We start from the raw sequence: 25,023 nt of genomic DNA, 5'->3' as shown, positions 1-25,023 counted from the left end.
TATGCTCATGTGTGACCTATGTGTTTATTTCATTGTCCAGAAATTACATTCTTTGGCATTTGGGGTATTTCAGTCAATTACGGATCATATTTCCTCACCATCCCCCATGAGATAGGTTCTGTCTGACTTGAGGCTCAGCACATACTTTGATAGAGTATTCAGTGAAGGACGAATGAAGTAGGAAACCCTCCAGAACATGAGCTGGTGCCATGTAGGAGACCTCTGATGATAAGAGCAAGGGCTGACGTGACAGAATTCTGTCCCTGTCATCACTGTTCCTACCTCTGTTTTTGGACCAAATCTGATCCACTTCAATTACTTCCCTAAGAATTATTTTATTCACTCAATTGTTTTTCTCCTTAGATGCTGAAGAGGGTTTTAACTACTTCATAATCCTCAAAACACCTGGTAAAGTTCAGTACATACAAGAGGCACTCTATATTTGGGGCTTTTTAAAAAATTAATTTTAGGGGGCTGGCCAGTTAGCTCACTTGGTAAGAGTATGGTGCTGATAACACCAAGGTCAAGGGTTCAGATCCCCTTACCAGCTAGCTGCCAATAAGAAAAAAAAATATTAATTTTGCAGAATCCCTCTTTCTTCCCCATTCTAGGAGTCTAGGAGGAGGTCAGTTTTATACCTTGTTGATTTCTTTTTGTGTGTGTGTGGCTGGCTGGTACAGGGATCTGAACACTTGCTTGTTGTTGGTTTTTTGTTTGTTTTTTGGTTTTTTTTTGCTTGTTTTAAAAGAATAAAATAAACTACCCAGGCACACACATTTTCTGTCATTGTAACTTTTTCACAGTTCATTGAATAGGAGTCCTTTACTGGGTAACTTTTCTCTTCTGAAAAAGGTCATCACTAAGCCTTTCAATGAATTGGGGGGGGGGGCTTGGAGAGGGAGGGCTTTTGTGATATCACATAGCCTCAAATGTGTTTTCTGTGGAAGCTTGTCCCTGTGTGGGATGTGAGGAAGTGCTCCAGCAGGAGTACCTTGGAGTGTTCCAGAAGAAACGTCGCTGTGCGCAAAATCTCCTTTGATTCTCATTTTGTGAATAGCAGTATTCACTGACATTATCTAATACTCTGTTCATAAAATGCATCCATATGCATTTCCCCATTTGATTTCCAAGGAGCCCTCCAAAGTAAGTAGGAATCAACCTATGTTATCCCTGTTTATAAAGGAAGAAACTGAGACTCAGGTTTGACACTTCAGAACTCAGGATCTTCCTGCTTGTCCAGTCATTGCAAGTGTTCCCTTTACCTGAGTGAACACCTCCCACCCTATGACTCACTGTCTCTCCCTGCCTTGTCTTCCTCTGCACCTGCTCCAGCTGGAGCCTCTGCAGTGGCAGCTATGGAGTCCAGGAGCAGCGACAGAGGACAGTGGGTGCGTGCATGACCAGTATGGCAGGAAATTCAAGCTCTGAGGTTGAAACATGACTTCCTTAACTTTCCAGCACTGTCTTTCCTCACCCCTGTAACCTGATGAAGGAAGGCTATGGAGTTGGCTTTCATGACCCTGTTGGGTTTAACTTTAGGCACAGAACTATCTTCTGAAAGAACTGAGGTTCCAGCCTCAATATATCTTACTATCTCTCCAGCTCTACACACCAATAACAAGTATTGCATCCAATTCTTTTAGAACCTTGGGGTAGCTGGTTAGCTCACTTGGTTAGAGCATGGTGCTGACAATAGCAAGGTCAAGGGTTTGGATCCCAAAGTTGGTCAGCTGCCAAAAAAAAAAAATTCTTTTAGAACTTTAAATTGTTCTAAGCAGAGGAATAAAGCACATTATTAGATATTTGGGAAAATAAGAAAGGGAAAAAATTACCCATAATCTCACCACCCTGATCCAGGCTATTATTGGCATTATTGGGTATTTCCTTATGATTTTTTCCGTGTGTATTTTTATATGATAAAAATTATATGGACTGGCCAGTTAGCTCACTTGGTAGACCATGGTGCTGATAATACCAAGGTCAAAGGTTTGGATCCCCATAACAGCAGCTGCCTATATGTATATGTATATATAATGCATTTATATCTTTAACTGTCTTAAGGATTTTACATGGTCTATGCTTAATGGCTGCATTTTTCATCAAGTGAATATAATAATTGAACCATTTTCTTTTTATTGCATATTTCAGGCATTTCTAATTTTATATTGTTGCAAACAATGCTGCAGTGAATATCTTAATCTAATTTTAGTAAGATGTAGATTGTTCCTTAGAATCTAAGGGTAGGCACCCAGAAATAGAATTCCTGGGTCAGCATATGAACTATTTCTTGGCTCTTAAAACAAATTCCCGTTTGCTTTCTCCCAAAGCGAGTGCCAAATTACATTCTATTATTTGAATTCTACTCTAGCCTTGTCACTTTGCATAGTATTAATTTTTTTCGTAAATGTATAAAAACCAAAACCAACTCACTTACATTTTAGAACTTACCTCCTCGACCTCAGACATGGTAGGGGAGTAGTGCATGTTCTCTCCTTTGACTCTTCTTATACCCAAAGGAAGGAATTTTGAGAAGGCTGGCGTAGGTGCATTGAGCCGTTACAGGGTCTCGCTGAGCAGCCCCACTGCTGTTGTCCCCTGTTTATTAATAGGATTTTTTAAAGTGTCTCGCTAAGAATTTAACTTTGTTTTTAACTTGATGATTTTATGTCATTTTTAAATTTTTATTTATTTTTTTTGGCAGCTGCCCAGTATGGGGATCCTAACCCTTGACCTTGGTGTGAATTTAACTTTTATTTAAATGAGATAGTATGAGAGCCAGCCCATGGCTCACTTGGGAGAGTGTGGTGCTGATAACAAGGCCGCAGGTAAGGATCCCTATATAGGGACGGCCGGTTAGCTCACTTGGGAGAGCGTGGTGCTGACAACACCAAGTCAAGGGTTAAGATCCCCTCACCGGTCATCTTTAAAAAAAAATGGGAGGGGGAAGGGGGAAGAGAGAGACAGACAGACAGACAAAGAAAGACAAAGAAAGAAAAAGGAAAGAAAGGAAAAAAAGAAAGGAAGGAAGGAAGGAAGGACAAACGAACAAACAGAGCTGGGGATGAGGAGATGTGTACATGGTATCAGTTCAAGCAGGACCAAGAAATAGCTGTATGATTTTGTTTCTGTGCATCAGTTTCTTGGTTCTATTTTATAGCATTTCTCATATAAGGAGACAACCTTGTAAAGTATACCAGTGTTTTCCCCAAGCTTATCAAGTTTATTGACTAAGGACATGTAGCTAGTAAGTGATAGAGTCAGATGAGGGTACTTAGAAGTATCCTTGTAAAGACAATGAAGAGTTAAAAAAAAAAAAAAAAAAAAAAGGGTCGGCCCGTGGCTCACTTGGGAGAGTGTGGTACTGACAACACCAAGTCAAGAGTGGAGATCCCCTTGCCAGTCATCTTAAAAAAAAAAAAAAAGAAAGAAAAAGAAAAAAAGAAATAATAAGTATACTCATATATAAACCTGGTACAGGGTTCTGATCTTAGGGCTTTTTTTTTTTTTTTTAATTCTGTAGCTGGGCAGTGTAGGGATCAAACCCTGGGCCTTAGTGTCATCAGCACTATGCTCTAACTAATTGAGCTAACTGGCCAGCCTATAGTGCTTTTCTTACAGGAACTCTGCAAACTTACAGTGAAGTGCACTGTCTTCTCTGCATTTTTTGTCTTCCCTCTATTCTTCTCATCTTCTACTATAGACACTTACTGTTGCCTCCATACTACTTGAATTTTCCACATATTTCGACTTACATACCTTTGGTCAAGATTCTTCCTCTGCTTGGAATTATAGCTCCCATTCCCCAGCCCCTTGACTACCAAATTAATGAAGAAAAAACTCCACTCATAACATAGTTTTTGAATGTCACTTCTCAATTATTCTATCTCAGAATATTTACTAACCTATAATAATGCCTTAATCCATTTGAGCTGCTATAACAAAATACCTTTGAGTAAGTTATAAACAACAGGAATTTATTGCTCACACTTCTGGAGGCTGGGAAGTCCAAGACCAAGGTGCCAGCAGATTTGATCTAAAGCCTTGGGCCATATGTCTTTCAAAAATTAGAATTTTTCAATTAGAGGTAAGGTATATTATATGACACTGCATAGGGGTTTGGGCCAGTACTCCATAAATTCAACCCATTAATATTTCTGGAACACATTTATGAGTAGTAGGCCAATTGGGATAAAGACTCTAAATAATTTATTTCACCAACAGATGAATTCCGCTTAGCTCACATTTGGTAACCTAATGGGTTATGAGAAAACATTTTTGCCTTCAGTGCTTTTTGGATTTTGGAATTGTGGACATTTACATGTACTGGGCTTGGATACTATATATATGAAGATATAAACAAGGCCAAATTGTAAGGACAGTGCCATTACCCAGCAAGACCATGGTTCCCTAATTCTCTAGGATTTACATCTCTGTAGATATCCTACTGAGCCAAGTTCAAGTCTTCCTCTTCTCTCTGGTGAAATACATTACACCAGCACTTTCTCAAAGAACAGCAACTTCAGAATTTTTTTAAAAGGGTATGGGTATTTTAAACATCTTGATATTTGGAAGTGCCTCTTTCATTGTGTCACTGGACCCTCAGTTTTTTTGTTGGTGGTGTTTTTTGGGGGGGGGGGGAATTGGTTTTTTTTTTTTTTTTTTTTGTGTGTGTGTGTGTGTGTGTGTGTGTGTGTGTGTATATGTGGTTTTTTTTGAAGCCATCCGGTATGGGGATCCAAACTCTTTACCTTGGTGTCATAACACCGTGCTCTAATCAACTGAACAAACCAGCCAGGCCCTGGACCCTCACATTTAAAAAAACTTTTTAATAAAGTACAATTTAAAATATAAACAAATGAATTGTTGCAAACTGAACATGCCCATGTAACCAGCATCCAGATCAATAAACCAAATATCCCTAGCTCCCAAAGTCCTTCCACTTTGTGCTCCATTCCAATTATTATATCCCAACCCAAAGGTGAGCGCTATCTTGTCTTTAAGCAAAATAGATTACTTTTTCCTATTTTTGTACTTTATATAAATAGAATCACCCAGTATGTAGTCTTCTGTCTGCTTTGTTTCCCCTATGATTGTGAAATTAATCCACATTGTTGCATCTAGTTGTAGATATTTGTTATGAACTGAATGTTTCTGTCCCACCCCCACCCTCAAATTCATATGTTGAAGATCTAACACCCAGTGTGGCTACATTTGGAGATGAGGTCTCTAAGGAAGCAATTTAGGTTAAATGAGGTCATAAAGGTGGAACCCTGATATGATAAGTGTCCTTATAAGAAGAGATACTAGAAAGCGCTTGCTTGCTCTCTGTGGGTGCACGTACCAGAAAAGAGCTAGTGAGGACACAATGAGAAGGTGGCCATCTGCAAGACAGGGAGAGAGCCCTCTCCAGAAACTGAATTGGCCAGAACCTTGATCACAGACCTGTAGCCTCCAAAACTGTGAGAAAATCAATTTATGTTGTTTAAGCCACCCAGTCCATGATATTTTGTTATGGAAGTTCAAGTTGCCTAATACAGTGTTCATTTTCTTTGCTGTGTAATATGTCATTGTTAAAACAAGCCACAATTTTATTTTTCCATTCTACTGTTGATGGACCTTGGGAGTCTCCATTTGGGGGATGTGATGAATAGTATGAGGGTATTTCAAAAATTCATGGAAAGATCTGAGTTATCTTTCCCCTCCCATATTATCTTTTAATTCTATTTTTCCATGAACTTCTTGAAGTACCTTCATACTTCTGTGAACATTCTATGATATATTTTTAGAACATATATGTGCATTTCTGGTGGGAATATTCCCAGGAGTGGATTGCTGGGTCATAGGGTTAAGGATATGTTCACCTCTAGTAGATATTGGCAAATTGTTTGCCAAAGTAGTGGTAACAATTTATGTTCCCATACCAGCAATGTGAGAGTTTCAGTTCTACATTTTTGCCAAAACTTAGTTGTATCAACCTTTTACATTTTAGCCATTCTGGTAAATGTATAATGATGTCCCATACTGTTCTTAATTTTCCTCAAGGCAATTGGAGTGCCAATTAGATGGTATGATTTTAAATTTTGTGTTCTGTTTTTGGGGTTTTTTTTTTTTTTAACTATTCAAAGAAATACTAACAAAGAAAAAACTCACCATTTCTCTATTCACTCACACAACACTTCTAACACCAAATGTGTGTCCTACAATTCAATTATGACACTATCTACCTGGAGTTAGTGCAGACCCCACAGGTTAAGGGCTCAGTCCCACAAGATTGTCCTCCCATTTCAGGCAGCAGTTGAAAGTAGTGGGTCCCAGGCTACCCACACTTCTGTCCACCATGGCTACAAATTGGGAGTTACCACCACCCCCTCCTTAGGTTCAATAATGTGCTATGATAGCTCACATAACTCAGGGAAACACTTATGTTTCCTAGTTTATTATAAAAGGATATAATAAAGAAGACAGATGAACAGCCTGGTGAAGAGTAGATAGACATCTGGAAGGGTCCCGAGCTCAGGAACTTCTGTCTCCCTGGAGCTGGGTGCACCACCCTCCTGGCATGTGGATGCATACACCGACTTGGAAGCTCTCCAGGACCCGTCTCTTAAATATTTTTATGGAGGCTCCGTTGTGTAGGCATGAGGGACTAACTCAATCTTTGGCCTTTCTCCCCTGGCCGGGTGTATGGGGATGGCTGAAAATTCCAACATAAGATGCTCCTAGCACCCTCGTCACTTAGGAACTCCAAGGGGTATAGGAGCTCTGTGCCAGTAGCTGGGGATGAAGACCAACTACGTATTTATTATATTATAATATCACAATGCTTATTAGAGAAAAGTTGAATATTTCATGTAGAAATTAATAAAATAGAAAATAAAAGTCATCTCCAGTAGAGCAAGTGGGCTTCCTCATTCTTGGTTCTATAAAAATGAAGCTGGGTGTCTGTGCTCAGCTGCAGTAGCGGCACCTACCATCTTGGTTGGGAGATCACTTTCCTCTCTGCTGCAGATGAGCTGGGGTGGAAATTACAGTCAGGCAGAGAAGGCATCTGCTTGGAGGAATATCAGATAGGGGGAGTCAGTGCAGTGGTGGCCCACTGACAGACATGCAGGGCACAGACCTGTGGCTAGACTGGGGTGGAGATGATGTTGGCTTCTGCTACTTGGGGACGATGGCAACTGAAGGGTCCCTGGCCTGGACAAGTTCCATAGCTCCTCTAAGGGTTTGAAGTCACATCTCTGGATGGGTGGGTTTTGGACATGACTGCCCATTTTCTGTGGCAAACCTTCTCTGGATCTGTCAGGTCCATGTGGCCCAGTGGATTAGAAGCAATTCTCCTCTGTTTGTACCTTCTTGAAGCACAAGGATTAATGTGACTGACAGGTGCATGAATGCTTGAAGTGGTCATTGTGGAGAATCATAAATACAAATTTTGTCAACCAGCTGCTTTCCATGGTCAAGTAGGTAGTTGGACTGTACTAATTATAAATCATTCTAAGGCTGTCCTTTATGGTGACCATGCTTTTCTGACCATGATTTTCATGCACAAAGATAGTAGTTAGGGGGACTCTTGCTTTAGGGTGCTCATGTCCCCTTTCTGTCCAACTGTCCCTTAGTCCTTCCTTGCTAGCTCCTATCCCTCGGTGCAATTGACATTTCTCATTAGATAGCTGCTCCCTAAGGCCTCAGCACCCTTTCCTCACCATTTTACACCTTGAGATTAAATGTATTCAGACAAGTCAGTCCATTTTCCCCTCCTAGTCTCAACTCTGTCGATGGCATCAATTCAGGATACAGCAGCATTTGTGGAGGGAGGAGACACCGTTCAGAAGAGCATGTAAAGGGAAACACTGCTGAGAACAGGTCTTGCTAGCTAAGACATCCTCTACATGACTTAAATTCTACCTTTTGCCATTCTTTGTCTGCAGTTGTGAATTCTGATTATGGCCAATTCTCCCCCATGGTCTCTATGGAGAGTTTCTTATTTTTCTTCTGAATGTTTGTACATTTTTCAATCTGCTCCCGTTTGCCCAGCTAGTAGGTATGCTTGGCTTTGAGCTGTCTAGCCAGTTTGAATCACAAAGTCCCTTTTGCCTTCCCATGGACAGAATTTTCATTTCCCATTCCACACTTAGTCTCCAAGCTAGAACAAGAAGGTGAGTTATGGATTCTGGATCTGCAGGGAACTGAGGGCCATCGGTTGAAAACAATTTCTGTTGAGGTGATTGAGACCCAGGGACATGGGAGTTACAAGGACCATAAAAGCTTAGCTATCACATGAGAAACAAACAGTAGAATACATACGTTGACAGATTCGTTCCACTATCACCTTAGTTTGCTGAGATGGTGTGTTAGTTTTCTAAGGCTGCCATACCAAGTGCCACAGACTGGGTGGCTTAAACAACAGAAATTTATTGTCTCACAGTTTTGGAGGCTGAAAGGCTGAGATCAAGTTGTGGGCAGGGTTGGTTCCTTCTAAGGCCTTTCTCCTTGGCTTGCAGAAGGTCACCTTCTCCTTGTCCTCACATGGTCTTGCTCTACATAGGTGTACACCCCAATTTCCTCTTTTTAGAAAGACACCAGTCATATTGGTTTAGAGCCTACCCTAGTGGCCTCATTATAACATGATTACCTCTTTTAAGACCCTGTCTCCAAACATAGTCACATTCAGAGGTACTGGGGGTTAGGATTTCAACACATGAATTGTGGGGAACACAACTCAGCCCATAACAGATGGAAACTGCCAAAAGAACAAATTTAATTATTTGCTTAATAATTCATTCAGTTCTTTACTGAAATGCTTCCTGACTTTTGGAAGAGAATGTAGAAGATATTGTTCTGACCTTCGATTACAATTTCTTAAACAAAACTTGTTATGTTAGCTTAATGATAACAGTTCTAATAGGCCCAAAAAGGTGCACAGACAGTCCCCCACTTACAATGGTTCTACTTATGATTTCTTGACTTTATGATGGGTTTATTGGGAATATAACCCCACTGTAAGTTAAGGAGCATCTGGACTTACAATGGTTTGACTTGGGGGTTTTCGACTTTCTGATGGGGTTATCATGGTATTAAATGAATTTTTGACTTAAAATATTTTTGACTTATGATGGGATTATGGGAAATAACCCCATTGTAAGTCAAGGAACATCTGTAGTTGCTCAAAAATAGCAGGAGTTTATTTTTCACTTGTGTAACAATTTGAGGCACATGTCCATGATTGGCAGAGTGGCTCTTCTCCATGCAGGCCATCTGATGGCGGCCCTGCCATTTTCAATATTTGGCTTCCACAATCGCCTGGGGGTTTCTAACCCAGTGGGCTGGAAGGGAGAAAAGAGCGTGGAGGTGTGAGAGGGTTCTTATGAGCCAAGCTGAGAGCAACAACCATCATCTCCACCTGCGTTCCATGACACTTAGCCTAGCCACATTTAACAACTAACTACACGTTGTGAAATAGAGCCTTGCTGTATGTCCAGGAAGAGGAAAAAACAAACTTAGTAAACTGGTAGCAAATTGCAGCAACTCTAACAAAAAGCACTAACTATAAAAGATTGATTAAAATTAGGAAAAGACATAAACAAAATCGGAACCAAAGCCTGTAAAAATAAAAAGATGCTCAGTTATATGAGTCACGAGAAATGCAAATTAAGCCACAATTAGATAATATTTCACATTTTACAGATTAGCCAATATTTTAAAATGTATCAATTGCAAGTATTCACAAAGATGTAGAGTGGTGGGAACTCTTATCTATTGCTGTTGGGAGTATAAATTGTTTCCTTTATTATAAAAATCAGTTTGGCATTACTTCTTAAAGTTGAAAATGTATATATCTTGTGACCCATTATAAAAATGGATATATCTTATTTCTAGGTCCTTTTATAGGGAACGAAGAGGCAGATTGACATGTTGTTTGATAGTAACAAACTGGAAACAACCTAAAAGCACACCAACAAAATACAGTCACACACTACATAATGACTGTTGGTCAAGGATGGACTGCATATATGTCAGTGGTGCAGCCTAGGAGCAACGGGCTATACCATATAGCCTAGGTGTGTAGTAGGCTGTAGCATCTATGTTTGTGTAGGTACACTCTATGATGTTCGCACAATGACAAAATAGGCTTCAATGCAATTCTCAGAATTCATCCCTGTGGTTACACAATGCATGACTATATATATGTGAACTGCAGTATATTCCTGCAATGAAAAACTCAGTATCAATGCATATGACTGAACCACACATGCACAGAAATATGGACTGAAAAACCCATGTTCAGTGCAAGAACAAGAGTATGATTCTATATATGTAAAGTTTCAGAAAAGGCAAAACTAAGTAATACATTGTCCAGGCATACAACAATAGGTGGCGTGTATACATAATACAAGAAATGATTAACATAAAATTCAGAGTATTTGTTACCTTTGGCAAAGAGGGTGGGAGATGAGATTGAAGAGAATACAGAGGCTTTTGTGATTTTGAAATGATCTATTTGTTAACCAGCATGAGGATACGTGGGTGTTGTTTTTATTATTACTGCCACATATTTTCATCGACTTGAATTATATTATTTCACAATAGACATTGAAAAGTTTATTGTGAAATATTGCTAATATACAGCATGTACAGGGAATAGAGAATTATTTTTAAACTATATTCATATATGCATCACACAGATTTATCAATTCTTTTTTCCCCACAGCCAATGAATAAGATTTGTCGATTCTTTAAAAAAGAACAAAAAACAAAAAAAATTTACCAATTCTTAACATACCACATTTATTTCAGATTGTTTTTAAAGAAATAAAACAACATATACCACTAAGGACCCTCACGTGTTCTCCCTAATCCCATTCCTTTCCCTCCCTCATCAAAAGGAATCAATATCCTGAAATTATGTGTCCTCTTCCCCATTTTACATTTTATTTCCACAATCCTGCATCAAACAGTATATGTAATGTTGCAGCTTTCAAAATTTAATGGGGCAAATTATACTCTAAATGTCATTTTACAGCTAAATATGCCATTTTTAGACTGATTTATGTTTATGCATATGAATCCAGTTTATTCAAAGTGTTATGAAGTAGTGCCAGAGAGAGAGAAAGAGAGAGAGGTGGCAAAAGGGTAAATTTGGTGAATCTGGGTAGATGCTGTAAAGGAGTTCTCTGTATTATCTTTTTGAACTTTTTCTAAGTTTGAAATTATTCCAAAATAACAACATCAGTACTGATTCACTATATTAGAATATGCACTTTGGAATAAAAATGGGAAAATATCCATTTATGATAATGACACAAATAATTAGCAATAAATTTAATTAAAAAACAAAACAACTCACCTAAACATTTGTATCTTTCCAGGAAGTCATGTATTTCTACTCTATTTTAAAATTTAGTTTAGAATTTCATGTAGCATTTTTTCTTTATACTTGTCAGCACCCTCTTTCCCCTCTTCATCTCCACTAGCTGAGAAATGTTCACAAGTGACGCCGTCTTGATCTTTGAGATGAAAGCTACATTTAAGAATGGACCTGAACAAGGTCTAGACCCATGAGGTTGTTGTGAAATCTTTCAGGGTGAGTCACTTATGGTGTGAGCTGAGTACTGGCCATGTATAATAAGACCATGTTACATGTGACACTTTACACTTAACTATAACCCAAGTATGTAACAGTAGAATAAGAGCATTAATCAATTTTTGTCTTATTTTACAGTCATTTTAAGTGTTTAATTTTAACATGAATATTGTGAAAAAAAGCTTCACTGGTCTTGTCAAGGAAAAGAATATACCTTTTCTAGTCCAGTGGAATATTCTACATTGTGAATGCCAGACTCCTCTGACCGGGGATAAACAGCTGGACCAACTGAGCTGGTGGCTGCCCATACACAGAGGACAATGGGCCCAGCTCCCAAACCAAATAGAAAAGCCAAAACTTGAGCATTTCTTCCCCATTACCTTCTCTGGAGGGCTAGTTTGGAGCTCTTGCCATACTGCCAACTGTTAACAAGCATGAACACATATTGACGTTGTCAATCTGAACATAGCCAGGCCTCTGTGTAGCCTCATAAGGAAGGTAGCAGGCCTAACCTGGCATGCTTTGGGCCCCCTGAAGTGGGCCAACCAAGCTAGTCCAGCAAGGCTTCCAGACCAATCGCATCCCTCCCTCATTTACGTCCCAGAAACTCTACTGCAATGTTTTCAGTGAGTCACACATTATATAGGGGCTATTTATACATGCCCATTTAATTTAATTGTAAACAGAAGTGGCACCAAATACAAGCTCTCACTTTTCTAACCATTTCTCCACAAGAAGTCCTTAGGGTCCCTACCAGTGCAGTCCAAAAAACCTTTCTGCAATGGATATGTTTATATCTGTGCTGACCTTGAGATGTGGCTTTTGACTAATGAACTTAGTTTTTAATTTTATTTCATTTTAATGAATTTAAATGGCCTCGTATGGCTAGTGGCTACCATACTGAACAGCGCAGCTCTACCTTCTCCTTTTTGGGACAGATGTGGCTGACAGAAGGCATGTCTCATGTTATCCCTGAATCCTCAGTGGTGCCCCTCTCTTTCCAGAGATCTGGAGTGTTCTGCACCTAAACAGGTTAGATTTAACAGCCTGAGCCAGACTTCTGTGTATTCAGGCTTGGACCTGCTTTTCATGGTCCTCATCTCCCAGGGTGGTTTTAAGCAGATCTTGTCTCTCCTTGGCTTATTTCCTCCTCAGTCTCAACTTTATTTTGTTTAGGGAAATATACTTTGGCAATCCTTTCTTCTAGCTACTTCAGGCTGACAATACAAGAATATTGATTAGGTATTTTTGAGCCAATACACAATCTAGCACTAATCATGATTTCTCTCCTGCAAGGGGTAAGATCATCCCCCAATTACATGGGCTACTGCTTGCTTTTGTAAGGGCAGCCAAGCCCCACTTCCCTTAGGGTCCCAGCAGGGCCCAAGAATTAAACAGACATTAGATTAATATGAGAAAAGCATACATAGTTATTTCATACAAGTTCCACCTGACACAGGAACCTTCATAAGGAAATGAAGTCCCAAAGAAGCAGTTAGTTACTATGTAGCACACTGGACAAAGAAAAGTAAGTTGTGCAGAAGCACTTAAATTATGTGGGGAGGTTTATGTAAGATAAAAGTTATCTTTTAACAAGTTCTTTTTTTCAACTTCCCATCCTTGATAAGATGTTTAGGGAAGACATCTTTCACACAGCAATTTCATCTGTTTTTAAGAAACAGCACAAAGATCAGAATGATTTTTTTGCACCTGCAGTTTTACAAGTGCCTTTAAATTAGTCAGTATGCTAGAGTGGTACATTTTTTTTTTTTTTTTTTTTTTTGGTCTTTTTGTGACCGGCAAGGGGATCGCAACCCTTGGCTTGGAATCCCCCGCACCGCGCTCAGCCAGTGAGCACACCGGCCATTCCTATATGGGATCCGAACCCGCGGCGACGCCTCCACCGCGCCCACAAGCGCTGCACTCTCCCGAGTGCGCCACGGGCTGGCCCTAGAGTGGTACATTTTTAACTCCGCTTACTTCTCAGTCTCTGTAGAACTTTTTTAACATTTTATTTTATTTATTTATTTTTTTAATTTAATTTAATTTTTATTTTTTAAATTTTATTTTGTCGATATACATTGTGGCTGATTATTGCTCCCCATCACCAAAACCTCCCTCCCTTCTCCCTCCCCCCTCCCAACAATGTCCTTTCTGTTTGCTTGTCATATCAACTTCAAGTAATTGTGGTTGTTATATCTTCTTCCCCCCCCGTTTTTGTGTGTGTGTGTGTGTGTGTGTGTGTGTGTGAATTTATATATTAATTTTTAGCTCCCACCAATAAGTGAGAACATGTGGTATTTCTCTTTCTGTGCCTGACTTGTTTCACTTAATATAATTCTCTCGAGGTCCATCCATGTTGTTGCAAATGGCAGTATTTCATTCGTTTTTATAGCTGAGTAGTATTCCATTGTGTAGATGTACCACATTTTCCGTATCCACTCATTAACATTTTATTTTATATGCTGGGTAAGAAGTCATGAAATTGGTAGGGGCAAGAAAATAATAAAATCGAGAAGAAACTAAAGGAGACTTGAGTAATAGGAGAGGGTCAAAATAGCAGCCACCTTTTTTTTTTAAGCAGCAATGTTTACTACAGACTTAGGATGATGTTTAGGATATCAAAACAATTTCAAGTGAAATTTCCTGTGTTGCTAAGCTCTAGGGAGAATAATACAGTCAGCTTAACCTATTTAACCTTAATGTTAGAATGTGCTTGGAATAAATGAAGCAGAAGGGACATGTCTCTTCAAGCTTCTATGCCTCCTCCTGCCTTAACTAGACTAAAGGGGATGAGGGTATGCAGGGTTCAAGAGTGAGTGGACACAACAGCCCATTACATTTTCTCATAATTCTTGAGTGCAGCAGGAAGGTTCGCTACAGAAAAAGGGTCCCACAGAAAAACCATGTCAGTTGTTTATTACTTTTCGTGAAACAATCAAGTTATACACACTTGCAGTCGATGTTAAGTTCGGGACTTTAAATGGTAGCTTTACGAACTGGCCAGCCACCAAAAAATAAATAAAAATAAAATAAATGGTAGTGTTTCCAGTTAATATCATGGAGATAGTTGTCCTTTGTGAGTACCTTGATGCTTAATAAAGCTTGTGTGCCACTTGAAAGATTTTCCGCATGTGTCACACATATAGGGTCTTTTTCCAGTGTGAATGACCTGATGTCTATAAAGATTTCTCCTAAAACTAAAAGTTTTTCCACATTCTTTACATTCAAAGAATTCCTCTGTGGTATGAGTTCTTTGATGCTGAATGAGGTCTACATTCAGACGAAAGGACTGTCCACATTCACTACATTTATGGGTTTTCTGTTTACGGTGAATTTGTTGATGGTGCATAAGGGTTGAATGCCGACCAAAGGCTTTTCCACATTCTAGGCATTTATGGGGTTTTTCTCCACTATGGATTAACTGATGTCGAATAAGGGTTGAATTCTGACTAAAAGTTTTTTCGCATTCACTACATTTGTAGGGTTTTTCTTTGGTATGAACCCTCTTATGTTCAACAAGATATGCGAGCTGACGGAAACACTTTCCACAGTCAGGACATTTATATGGCTTGTTCTGCAGATGACACTGTTTATGGACAGTAAGATCTATCCGCTGTTTGAAGGCTTGCCCACATACCTTACACTCAAAAGGATTCTCTAAAAAGTGAATTCTTTGATGTTGATCAAACCATGCCTTACGCCTTATGACTTTTCCGCATTCACTACATTCATATGATTTTGCTCTTATAAGAATTTGCTCGTGCCTCAAAAGCAATGATCTTCGATTGAAGGGTTTCCCTTCTTCATCATATTTACCCTGCCTCCTCCTTGTCTGAGCTTCCTGATCTTGAATGAGGTTAAAGTTTTGAAGGAAGACATTGTAGTGTTCGTCACCAACAGTAGGGAGTACAAACTCGCAACTCTCCGCAAATTCTTTACATTTATGTAACTTTTCTGAAAGTTTTGTGGCTGTTTTCTGCATTACCACTGATACCTTATGTGACTCCAAATCTTCAGAAATTTTCTGCTTTGGAGTTAGCTTTTTCATCTTGTATCTGGCTTCAGAACCTAGTGAAATAGTAAGAAAAGATATAAATAACCTGCTCATTTCAAGAGGAAAAAAAAGAAAAGCAGCCAAGTGTTTGGGATATAAAATCCAACCAAGCTAAGTGCTCACTTGTTTACATCATCATACTCAAGAGGCCAAAATTCTGAAATTCATAAAACTTTCTGCTTTCCAAACAGAAAGAGCTTTTAGAAACTATCAACCAATAAAAAATGCACAAGTGCGTGTGCCAGAAATGTGAGAACAGAACAAACCCATCGCCATTTGTGGAGACATAACTTACTCTAGGTACTCAGTAGTGTCACATAGATGTAGGAGAGGTAGAATCTTATGCTTTCTAGATATGCATGTTTTTGATAATTCTAGGTGAAACGATTCGTTATAAATGGAGAAAGTACAGGATAGAACAGAAAAGGAACCAGAGGGAAGTAGGTACAAAATACCAACAGACGAGAGTAGTGGGTTTCAACCAGGAATTATTTGCCCCACAGGGGATATCTGACAATGTCCGGAGACATTTTTGGTTGTCACAACTGGGGTGGCACTACTGGCACCTAGTGGACGGAGGCCAGGGAGGCTAAACATCCTACCATGCACACGACAGTCCCCCCCCCCCCAAAGAATTAGCCAGCCCCCCCCAAAGAATTAACCAGCCCAAAATGCCACCAGTGCTGAGGTTGAGAAATCGTGGAGTAGGAGTAGAGGGATACAAAAACGGGCTGAAGCAGCAATCAGGACACAGTAAGTAGGAACAAGGAGATGTATCAAGAAATACTGAGGGAATATGAGAAACAAAATGAATGTAAGGGAACAAGAGAACAGAGAAAGGATAAGTAGTGAGGGTGGAATAAAGGAGTATCTCAGGCGGCCTGAGAGCTGTCACTTAGAAAACATCGGACCAGCTGCTTCAGAGAAGCACTTGATACTGCAGCAGAAAGAGGACGAGCTTCGCAGACTTGAAATCAAATCCCAACGGTCCCTCTCCTGACTGTGGGAGAGATCTCTTGATTTTTGCCTTTCTTTGTCTGGAAAATGGGGATGCTGATCATCCTCCTACCGCCTTCCTAGGGCAGTGGGGTGCAGAAGGGGAACGGCGTGTGCGGGACGCCTGCTCAGTGTCTGGCACACAGAAGGGGCTTCGTGAACGTGGCTTCCCTTTCTCTCCAGGGTTGCGCTTGCTTGGTCTCCTCCTCACCCACCTGGGCAAGCACTACTGGAAGCCTTCCTATTCTCAGCTCTCGGCAGCTCCACGATCCGTGGCTCGTCCCAGTTCTCCAGCTGACAGATCACCTCAGGTTTGGAAAACTGAAATCCTACTCATGAGAAAGTAAACGGGATGTGGCCATTAGTGACTAACAGAGAGATATCGTCCCAGGGCTCAGTCTAACCTTTGGGTCCACAGTGGCAAGCAGAGATAAGGACAATAATCAAAAGGGCTGGTGAGAATAGAAACTGGCACAATCTTTGTGAAAATCTGGCTCTCTGTATTGAAAGCCTGACCAGTGTCCTACTCTTGGATATGTTCATTTCACTCTTATAAATATAGCCTAAGGAAAAATTAGGACAAAGATGAATGTACCAGAGATGTTTAGCACAGTGTTATAACTGTGTGAAGCTGGAAATAAACTAAGTTTCAATAGGGGATCATTAAATAAAGTGTAGCACATTAACACAATAAAGGCATAAGCCTTAGGAAGACATGAAAAATCCATGTGTTCATATTTATTAAAATAGGAAGATGCTCTCTATATATTTTAAAGCAGAAAACAAAATCCATGTATGGCATGATCCAAATTTTGTTTTAAAAAACTATACATGTGTATGTGTATCTGTGTGTGTAAGTTGGTCAGTAAATAACTAAGGGGAGAGAAAGAGAGAGAGACTGACTAGGAAAAAGTAAACGAAAACTTTACCAAGGGTTATTTCTGAGCAGTAGACGTGCAGATGATTTTTCTTATTTACTCTATTCATTGATACATTTTCTAAAGTTTCTAAAATAAGCATTATTATGTTTAGAACTAGTAAACTCTCAAAAGAAGTAGTGATCTATGAAAAGAAGCACTCTCAAATACTACTTTTCGATATGCAAAATAGTAAAAATTTTCTTAAAAAATCATTCAGTAATCTATAAAGACACTTAAAGTGCCATGCCCTTTAATTCCAAAATTCCAGTTCTGAGAATGTATCTCAAGGAATAATCAAAAATTCATATAAAGATTCATAGTCAGAAACCTCCACTGGAACATTATAATACAGAAAATGATAAACACACAAGCCAACCAACAAGCAAAAACAGAGTCAAGCTGTATGTCCCCAAATGGGAAAACATTAAATATTATTTAAGATCATACAATGGAAGGTATGATCATTCACTGTATCTATGAGAAAATGCTAATGCTGTAATGTTAAGTTTAACAGGGACTACTGAATTACACATAGAATATGCTCAGCTACTTTTTAAAAAGCATACACACAGAAAAAAAAGATGGAAGGAAATATCTGAAAATATAACAGGGTTATCTCTGAATATCTCCCCTTTCCCTTCATACTTTTCTGTAACTTCCATGTATTCAAGCATGCTCCTATGATACTTTTAACAGAAAAATAAACATTACAAAATCCAGAGGTGGGTGGAAGATTGCACAAGAGGTGATCAAGACCATGCCAAGAGCGTCTGTTTGGGGTTCAAACATGTAGCCCCATTAAGGAAACTATTTATCCAGGCAACTCCCATAGCGGGAGAGGCTGCACTGGCATAAGACAAAGGTAGGCTCCTGGAAAGATGGAAGCAGTGAAGGTTCAGGAATGCAGTCAGTTTAAAGTCATTTCCTGGGCACCCACTAATGATACAAACAAGGATGGTACCCATTTCCAGAGAAAAGAAAGAAAAAGACTTCAAGAGAATAAGAAGCAAGCCTTTGGAATCTAAATCCACCACAATCTTTTTAACTCCTGGGGTCTTAAAGATGTAGAAGATGGGATGAGAGTGGAGAAAGGATTAAGTGTCTCTGACCCCTAAAACAAAACACAACTATGCACTGACCACAATCCCTTACCTGAAACCCTTGGGGCCAGACTGTATCAGGATTCAGAATTTTTCCAGACTTCACAACGGTGACTTGGTGTATGTATTTTATATTATATACCATCCCTAATAGGGTTTGAGCTGTGCCCTCAATCAAACACACTGATATTTCTGAAGCTAAGTGCAGTCACGTGCCACATAACAAAGTTAAGGTCAACTACGAATAGCATATACAACGTTGGTTGCATAATTATAATGGAGTTAAAAATTCCTATTGCCTAGTGACATTGTAGCTGTCATAACGTCACAGCACAATTACTTAATTTTTTAATAAATTTACTTTAGCCTAAGTGTTTAGTGTTCATAAAGTCTACAGTGGCACAGAGTAATGTCTTAGGCCTTCACATTCTCTCACCACTCACTCCCTGACTCAGAGCAACTTCCAGTCCTGAGAGCTCTGTGCATGGTAAGTGCCTTATATAAATGCACCATTTTTTGTTTTTTATACTGTATTTTTACAGTACATTTTCTATGTTTACATATGTTCAGATACACAAATGGTTACCACTGTGTTACAATTGCCTACAGTAGTTAGTACAGTAACATGCTGTACGGGTTTGTAGCCTAAGGAGCCATAGGCCATCCCATATAGCCTAGGTGTGTAACAGGCCATACCATCTAGATTTGTGTTAAGTACACTCTACGATGTTCCCACAACCAAACTGCCTAATGATGCATTCCTCAGAACATAACCCTGCTGCTCAGTGACCCATGACTGTATATAGATATGTACACCAAGTGAGAAGATAAGAACAATGAGTAATTTCCTGTGGGATGAATTCAGGCTTCACTGCCTGGTGACTTCAGGTCACGTTTTGCAGCCAAATAAGTTAGGAAAAAACTTCTGGTTTGCAGAGCTTTTTCTGACTTTGGAACTTCAGATAAAGGACTGAGGACCTGTGTAGACACTTAGAACACATAAACGAAGCCCTTTCTCCAAGCTGAGTCATTACCCAACAAGACCAAGTTCCTGTAATTCTCCAGCATCACATCTCTGTAGAGGTCCCTTTGAGCCCAGTCAAGGTGGTCCCACTCCTCTCTGGTGAAGTACATTGCCACATCCTCAAACGACAGCAACTCCTGAAAAACAGCAGGAAATTGCAACTGCAATTCTTAGAATATCTTGTGAGCTATGACTATTACTCTACAGATGAGGAAACTGAGGTTCAGAGAGGTAAACTGCCCTGGCCAAGGTCACTCCATTAGTAAGGAGGATGGGAGGCTCCCCTCAGATCTCCTGACCCTCAAGCCAGGCATACCACAGAGTCAACAGACTTATCTCAAAAGGGCCAGAGGGTAAATGTTTTAGGCTTTTCAGGCCATTTGGTCTCTGCTGCAACTATTCGACTCCGCTGCTATAGCACAAAAGCAGCTATAGATGACAGGTAAGCAAATGGGCATGGCTGTGTTCCAATAAACCCTTCTTAACAGGTCCAGCTCAGGTTGCTGACCCCTGCTCTATATAATACTGCCCCAGGTGCCCGTAGGAAAGAGATGATGTCATTAAAGACAGATTAACGTGCAGGCCATTTACAAAGGAATGGAGAGGCTTAATGAAAATACAGGTATGCTGAAGCATGCAGGTGCTGGCTGCAGTGGGGAACCACTACCCACTGGTCTGAAGAGGCAAATAAGGTAGGGGAAGGGATGTTGGAATCCAGGAAGTTGTTGGAGAGGAAGCAAGACTGGAATTAGGGCCTTAGAAGAATGCAGCCGCTGCCACCAAGCCTGCCAGGGAGAGAACAGACAACCAACCTCACTTTCCGCCAGGCCCCTGGTCCCGTTTGCCTTTTCCCAGAGCTGCCCTGCAGTCTCCTCACCCTGATCTGCTCAGCCATCTGCACTCTCTGCACCTCATGATGGGAACAAGCGTTAAGGAAGAAAATCACTTCATCTCCCACAGAGTGTTCTCTACACATTTACGGTGGGGCCCTGACAGCTACTCCACAATTCTCGCTCTCACATTCCTCACAAGTGGCACTCTACACGTTTGTCACTCTCGTTCCTTCAATAAACATTTATTGAGCACCAATAAGTTGCTAGCCTTCATGCTATATGCCACCACAAAATAAACCAAGGCTACAGCTCCTGCTGAGGCCACAGGATGCAGCCGTTCGGGATGCACACTGCTCAACTCGAGAGGACGCTGCTCCCACCAGAGCTGTGGGATGGGGCCTCCCCACTGCTAAGTGCACGACTGCACAACCCCATGGCAGCCCTGGTCCCAGCTTCAGGGATAAACAGTCTAGTAAGGAAGATGGGGAAGTCAACATGGTAACCAGTAATGACCCAGTCATCAATATGCCCCACGCCCTCCCTCTCACCAAGCACTGCCGGTTCCATCCTAGAAAACAGCCCATGGCAGACAGGCTCTTTAACTCCTCCTGTTCTCCTACCACACTCCCCTAGACATGACCTGAATTTTTACCCATCCCTCCTCCTCCCTGAAAGGAAAAAGGTCCCCTTCTCCTAGTAAGCCCTCCTGCTCTGCCTCTGATTCCACTCTCTCCCGTCTCCTCTGGCTCTTACTCCAACAATGACCACTCTTTTCTGTGTCTGTACCCTTTTTCCTCCCTCCATTAGCTCCTTCCCTTTAGCCAGTAAATATGGTAAAATCTTTCCTGTCTTTAAAGAGATGCTCCATGCTTCTTCCTTCCCTCTGGTTCCCACTCTCTCTCCTTCCCGTACTGGACAGAGTCTGGAAAGAACACCCTGCACATCACCTCCAACCATTCTACACCCCACCATACGGCTTCAGCCTCCATCCTTCCTCTAAAATTGTTCTTCTAAGCCCCGCTAGTGTCCACCTTCTTGGGAACACAGAGAAGGCAAAGGAAGAGAAGATGGCGCAGAGGACATAATTTTTGAGTTGAGTCTTGAAACATGAGTAGGGGAGTTTGCGTGTGGACAGAGTACAGTAGGTACCAGAGAATGGCAGAATGAATGAGCATTGCACGTTCCCGAGTGCAGATTCACTGGCTGGGGGGAAAGGCCGAAAATGAAACAGGAAAAGCAGGTGGAGCTTCATGATTCCTCAGAAAATGTGGACACATGGAACAATACCGTCAACATGCTGCAATGCAACTCCATCCTGTGCAGCACTGTTCAAACTGTTGCAATGGTTTTCTAACTTGTCCCCTTACTTTTTAAACTCAACTTCTTCTAATCACTCTCTATAATGTTTCAAATTCAATAACTGAACTTCCAGTGTACCCTGTAATCCTAACAGTTCAGAACTTATTCCTGTATTAGAAGAATTTGTTTACATATATCTACCTCCCCAACAAACTGTAATCTCCTTCACATAGGAGTTTATCTCCCAGCACAAAAGACAGTAACTGGTATACAGTAGGTACACAATAATGCTCACTCACTGACCAAAACCATGAGCAACTACGGTAATAAGAGCTAAAACTTACAGAGCCCTTAAAATGTAACAAGGTACTATACAAAGTACCTCACATGCCTTATTTCATTAAATCCTCATAACTCTTTGTGATAGGTACTGTCCTTATCCCATTTTACACATAAGGAAGCTGTCACCCATAGTGTTTATGTAACTTGCTAAAAGTAACACATCTGAAACAGAGCCTGGATGTGAACTTATCGGACTCCAGAGTTTAAGCTCTTTAAATCACATTTTAAAAGCAGGAAGATTCCCCAAATTGGTAATGAGGGCTCAATCTGAACGAAGGAGTTGTGAAAGCAGCAGTGACTATTCTGAGGAAGCAGAGGAGGAAGCACAGCTCACCTTCCACCTGGCTGCTGGGAACACAGCTTCCATGGCCGGCTCTTTAACAAGGGTAGGATACCGGTCCTCAGGGTAAGCTGAAGAAGAAGAGAGATAACCAGTAAGGCCAGCCCTAATTTGAAGCTCTCTCTGCGAAGCTTTCCTCTGCCTGCCTTTGAGTCTCTGCCCAACACAAGTGATGGTGGTTGACTCCCTTGTTATATGAAGTTCTGAATAAAAAGCACTTGCTCTGATTTGGGTGATCTCCATTTATTTCCACATCACACATATTATTTTAGGACCGTTATCAGAGATTTCAGACTACATATGTACAAACAGGTAATTATAAATTCCATATAGTTACTCTCTGGGCATGCACAGCTGACGAGATACAGGGATTTTCTTTTTTCTTTTTTTTCCATATTTTCCAAATTCTACAATGAACTTAATTTTATCCTCTTCAAACAAATAAGCTCACATACACAATAAACAGGTTTTATCTTTTCCCATTGTTACCTTAACCATCAGTTTAGCTTGGCCTGAAGATACTAATCTTCAAACTTGACTCCCCTAACCCAAACCTAACCAATTTAGCTCTCCAGGAACTAAGGTCATTTGGGGCAATACCATAGGCTATTTCTTTGTTCTTCTAAATCTGTTTATGTATTCCCAACCCTGCTCCCACTGACAGCTCCACCCACTGACAAGCCTACTCTGGAGGTGTTCTGGGGCTCCACAACCACCTAGCTTGGTGATTTGCTAGGACTCACAAGATTGAACAACAATAACAGACTTGCTTTCTCCCCAGGGGTTAATCTTTACGTAAATTAATTTTAAAGACCCCCCCCTACCACCACCACCGCCACCAAACTCCAGTTCATGTTCCCTGAAAACACTGTTTGGAAGACCTCCTGCCTCTTAAGCGAGGAGGCACTCCAAAAACTGTCCTGATCAATGGTTCCAAAGTTGGGGCAGAGACCACATGCCTTTCATTCCCTAAACTATATTTACTGAAAATCTAGGCAGAATAAATAACGCCTGCCCCCAACCTCCTGAACAAGTCCCTAGAAGTCTCTAACTAAACCTGCTTTTCTCAAGCACTAGAATTACCCATACAATAAAGGAAAAAGAAAATCTGTACAAACTGTGCATTTGGAAGTCAGACTTGCTAAACAAAAATCAAAATAAACGCCATGGTTTGGGTATACCCGTAGGCCAACCATCCACAGGCATACAAAAACTGCAAATAGCCTCATTCCCCCGAAAAGCTAGCTCTAACCATGAACGAAACTTCAGCTGTTCTGTTTTCCGCAGGATGAAATTGAACCAATTGTCTGCAGACGAAAAGCTTACAACCAAAAGCTTACACAGCGCTTCTTGCTCTAAAAGGAATGTGTGTAATATCCAATTAACATAAAGATCGCGGCACTTCCTCGCTCATGCTTTATAAGATGCGTTGTAACAGTTCACCAACTGTTCGTCTGTATGCACAAAAAACTCTTAACACTTTAATTTGATCTGATTTTAACTTCTGACAGAATCTAAGATGCCACTTCGCGGTAATGTCAACACCTTGAACTTAGAATCACATCTCGACTTCCCCTGCATCCAAAACCAAATACCACAAACCAGCCATTCATTTACTGACTTCGCTCCTCCTCGCTGCTGAAGACCTGAGACACCATCGAAAATATTCAAAGGCTGGTGCCACAGGCCCCGGAGCCCCTCCGCAAATGCCCTTCACGTACCCTGGAGGCCGGGAGGAGAGGGTTGTCTCTCCAGGAGTGACTTCCCCGCGGCACCACTCCTCCCATCACACTAGTTTCTTTCTCTCCAAACCTACTGGAGGCCGGCGACCTCCCACCGCGCCGCCGCCTCCAGGAAGTCCTCCACGTGGTACTTAGTGTCCCCCTGCGGCAGCCGCGAGGGTGGACTCCCCTCTCCCCTTCCCCGCCCTGACTCGAGCCCTTCTCGTCGGCGCACCTCCGCTCACCCCCACTAGAGGGATGGGATCCCCGGCTCCGCCTCGGGGGCGTCCTCCGAGACTCTCGTCGCGCCGAGCAGAGCGTCTCGCTCCGCGTCTTCTCTAGGACCACGGAGGCTTCACAACTCTCTGGTCTGGCGAAGAGGGCGGCGGCCGCTCATGGCACGTACACTCCTCTCCTAGCCGGTACCAATCAACGGCCGCAGAGGGCGCCGGCTCGGCCACGTGCCCTCTGGCCACGCCCCTGAGGATTCTGCCCCGCCCACGCGGTGGTGGTGAACTCCCGAGTCAGCTGGAGAGCTCTAGAAATGCCAGTAGCAAGCCCCTGCCCCTGCGGACTGATTGCAGAACCTCTAGGGAAGGGGCTGTCAGCGCAGTTGGGTATTTTAAAAATCTCCCCTGGCAAGTCAATGTGGAGTGACCAACTTTTTCGAGAGCTCACCTTGACCACAGCTATCCCAAACAAATAATGATAATGGAACATATAATGAGTTATTATACACATATGTGTTATCGCTTCAACCAAAAAATGAAAAATAGGTGCTTATTTGAAATGGTTTTTTAATTTACATTT

The 25,023-nt window shown here is 41.2% G+C and overlaps 1 protein-coding gene across 3 annotated transcripts; it reads right to left on the bottom strand.

Annotated features, from left to right (window-relative positions):
- Window positions 1-14,498: 14,498 nt before the first annotated feature.
- On the bottom strand, window positions 14,499-24,501 carry ZNF789 (zinc finger protein 789). 3 transcript variants are annotated; one of them, XM_063091659.1, is made up of 5 exons: window positions 24,449-24,501; window positions 22,487-22,563; window positions 19,689-19,815; window positions 16,850-16,963; window positions 14,499-15,652 (listed from the first exon to the last, which is right to left on the bottom strand). In XM_063091659.1, exons 2-5 carry the CDS (start codon window positions 22,517-22,519, stop codon window positions 14,640-14,642), a joined length of 1,287 nt encoding a protein of 428 aa, XP_062947729.1. In that variant the 5' UTR covers window positions 22,520-22,563; window positions 24,449-24,501; the 3' UTR covers window positions 14,499-14,639. The 3 variants fall into 3 exon arrangements, with proteins under 3 accessions (XP_062947729.1, XP_062947728.1, XP_062947730.1); XM_063091658.1 differs by lacking the exon at window positions 24,449-24,501 and adding an exon at window positions 24,214-24,410; XM_063091660.1 differs by lacking the exons at window positions 16,850-16,963; window positions 24,449-24,501 and adding an exon at window positions 24,214-24,410.
- Between the last annotated feature and the right edge of the window lie 522 nt (window positions 24,502-25,023).

This window comes from Cynocephalus volans, chromosome 3, assembly GCF_027409185.1.
Source record: "Cynocephalus volans isolate mCynVol1 chromosome 3, mCynVol1.pri, whole genome shotgun sequence".
NCBI lineage: Eukaryota > Metazoa > Chordata > Mammalia > Dermoptera > Cynocephalidae > Cynocephalus > Cynocephalus volans.
Note: the sequence above shows the minus strand (reverse complement) of the source record. Positions and strands in the feature narration are given on the sequence as shown.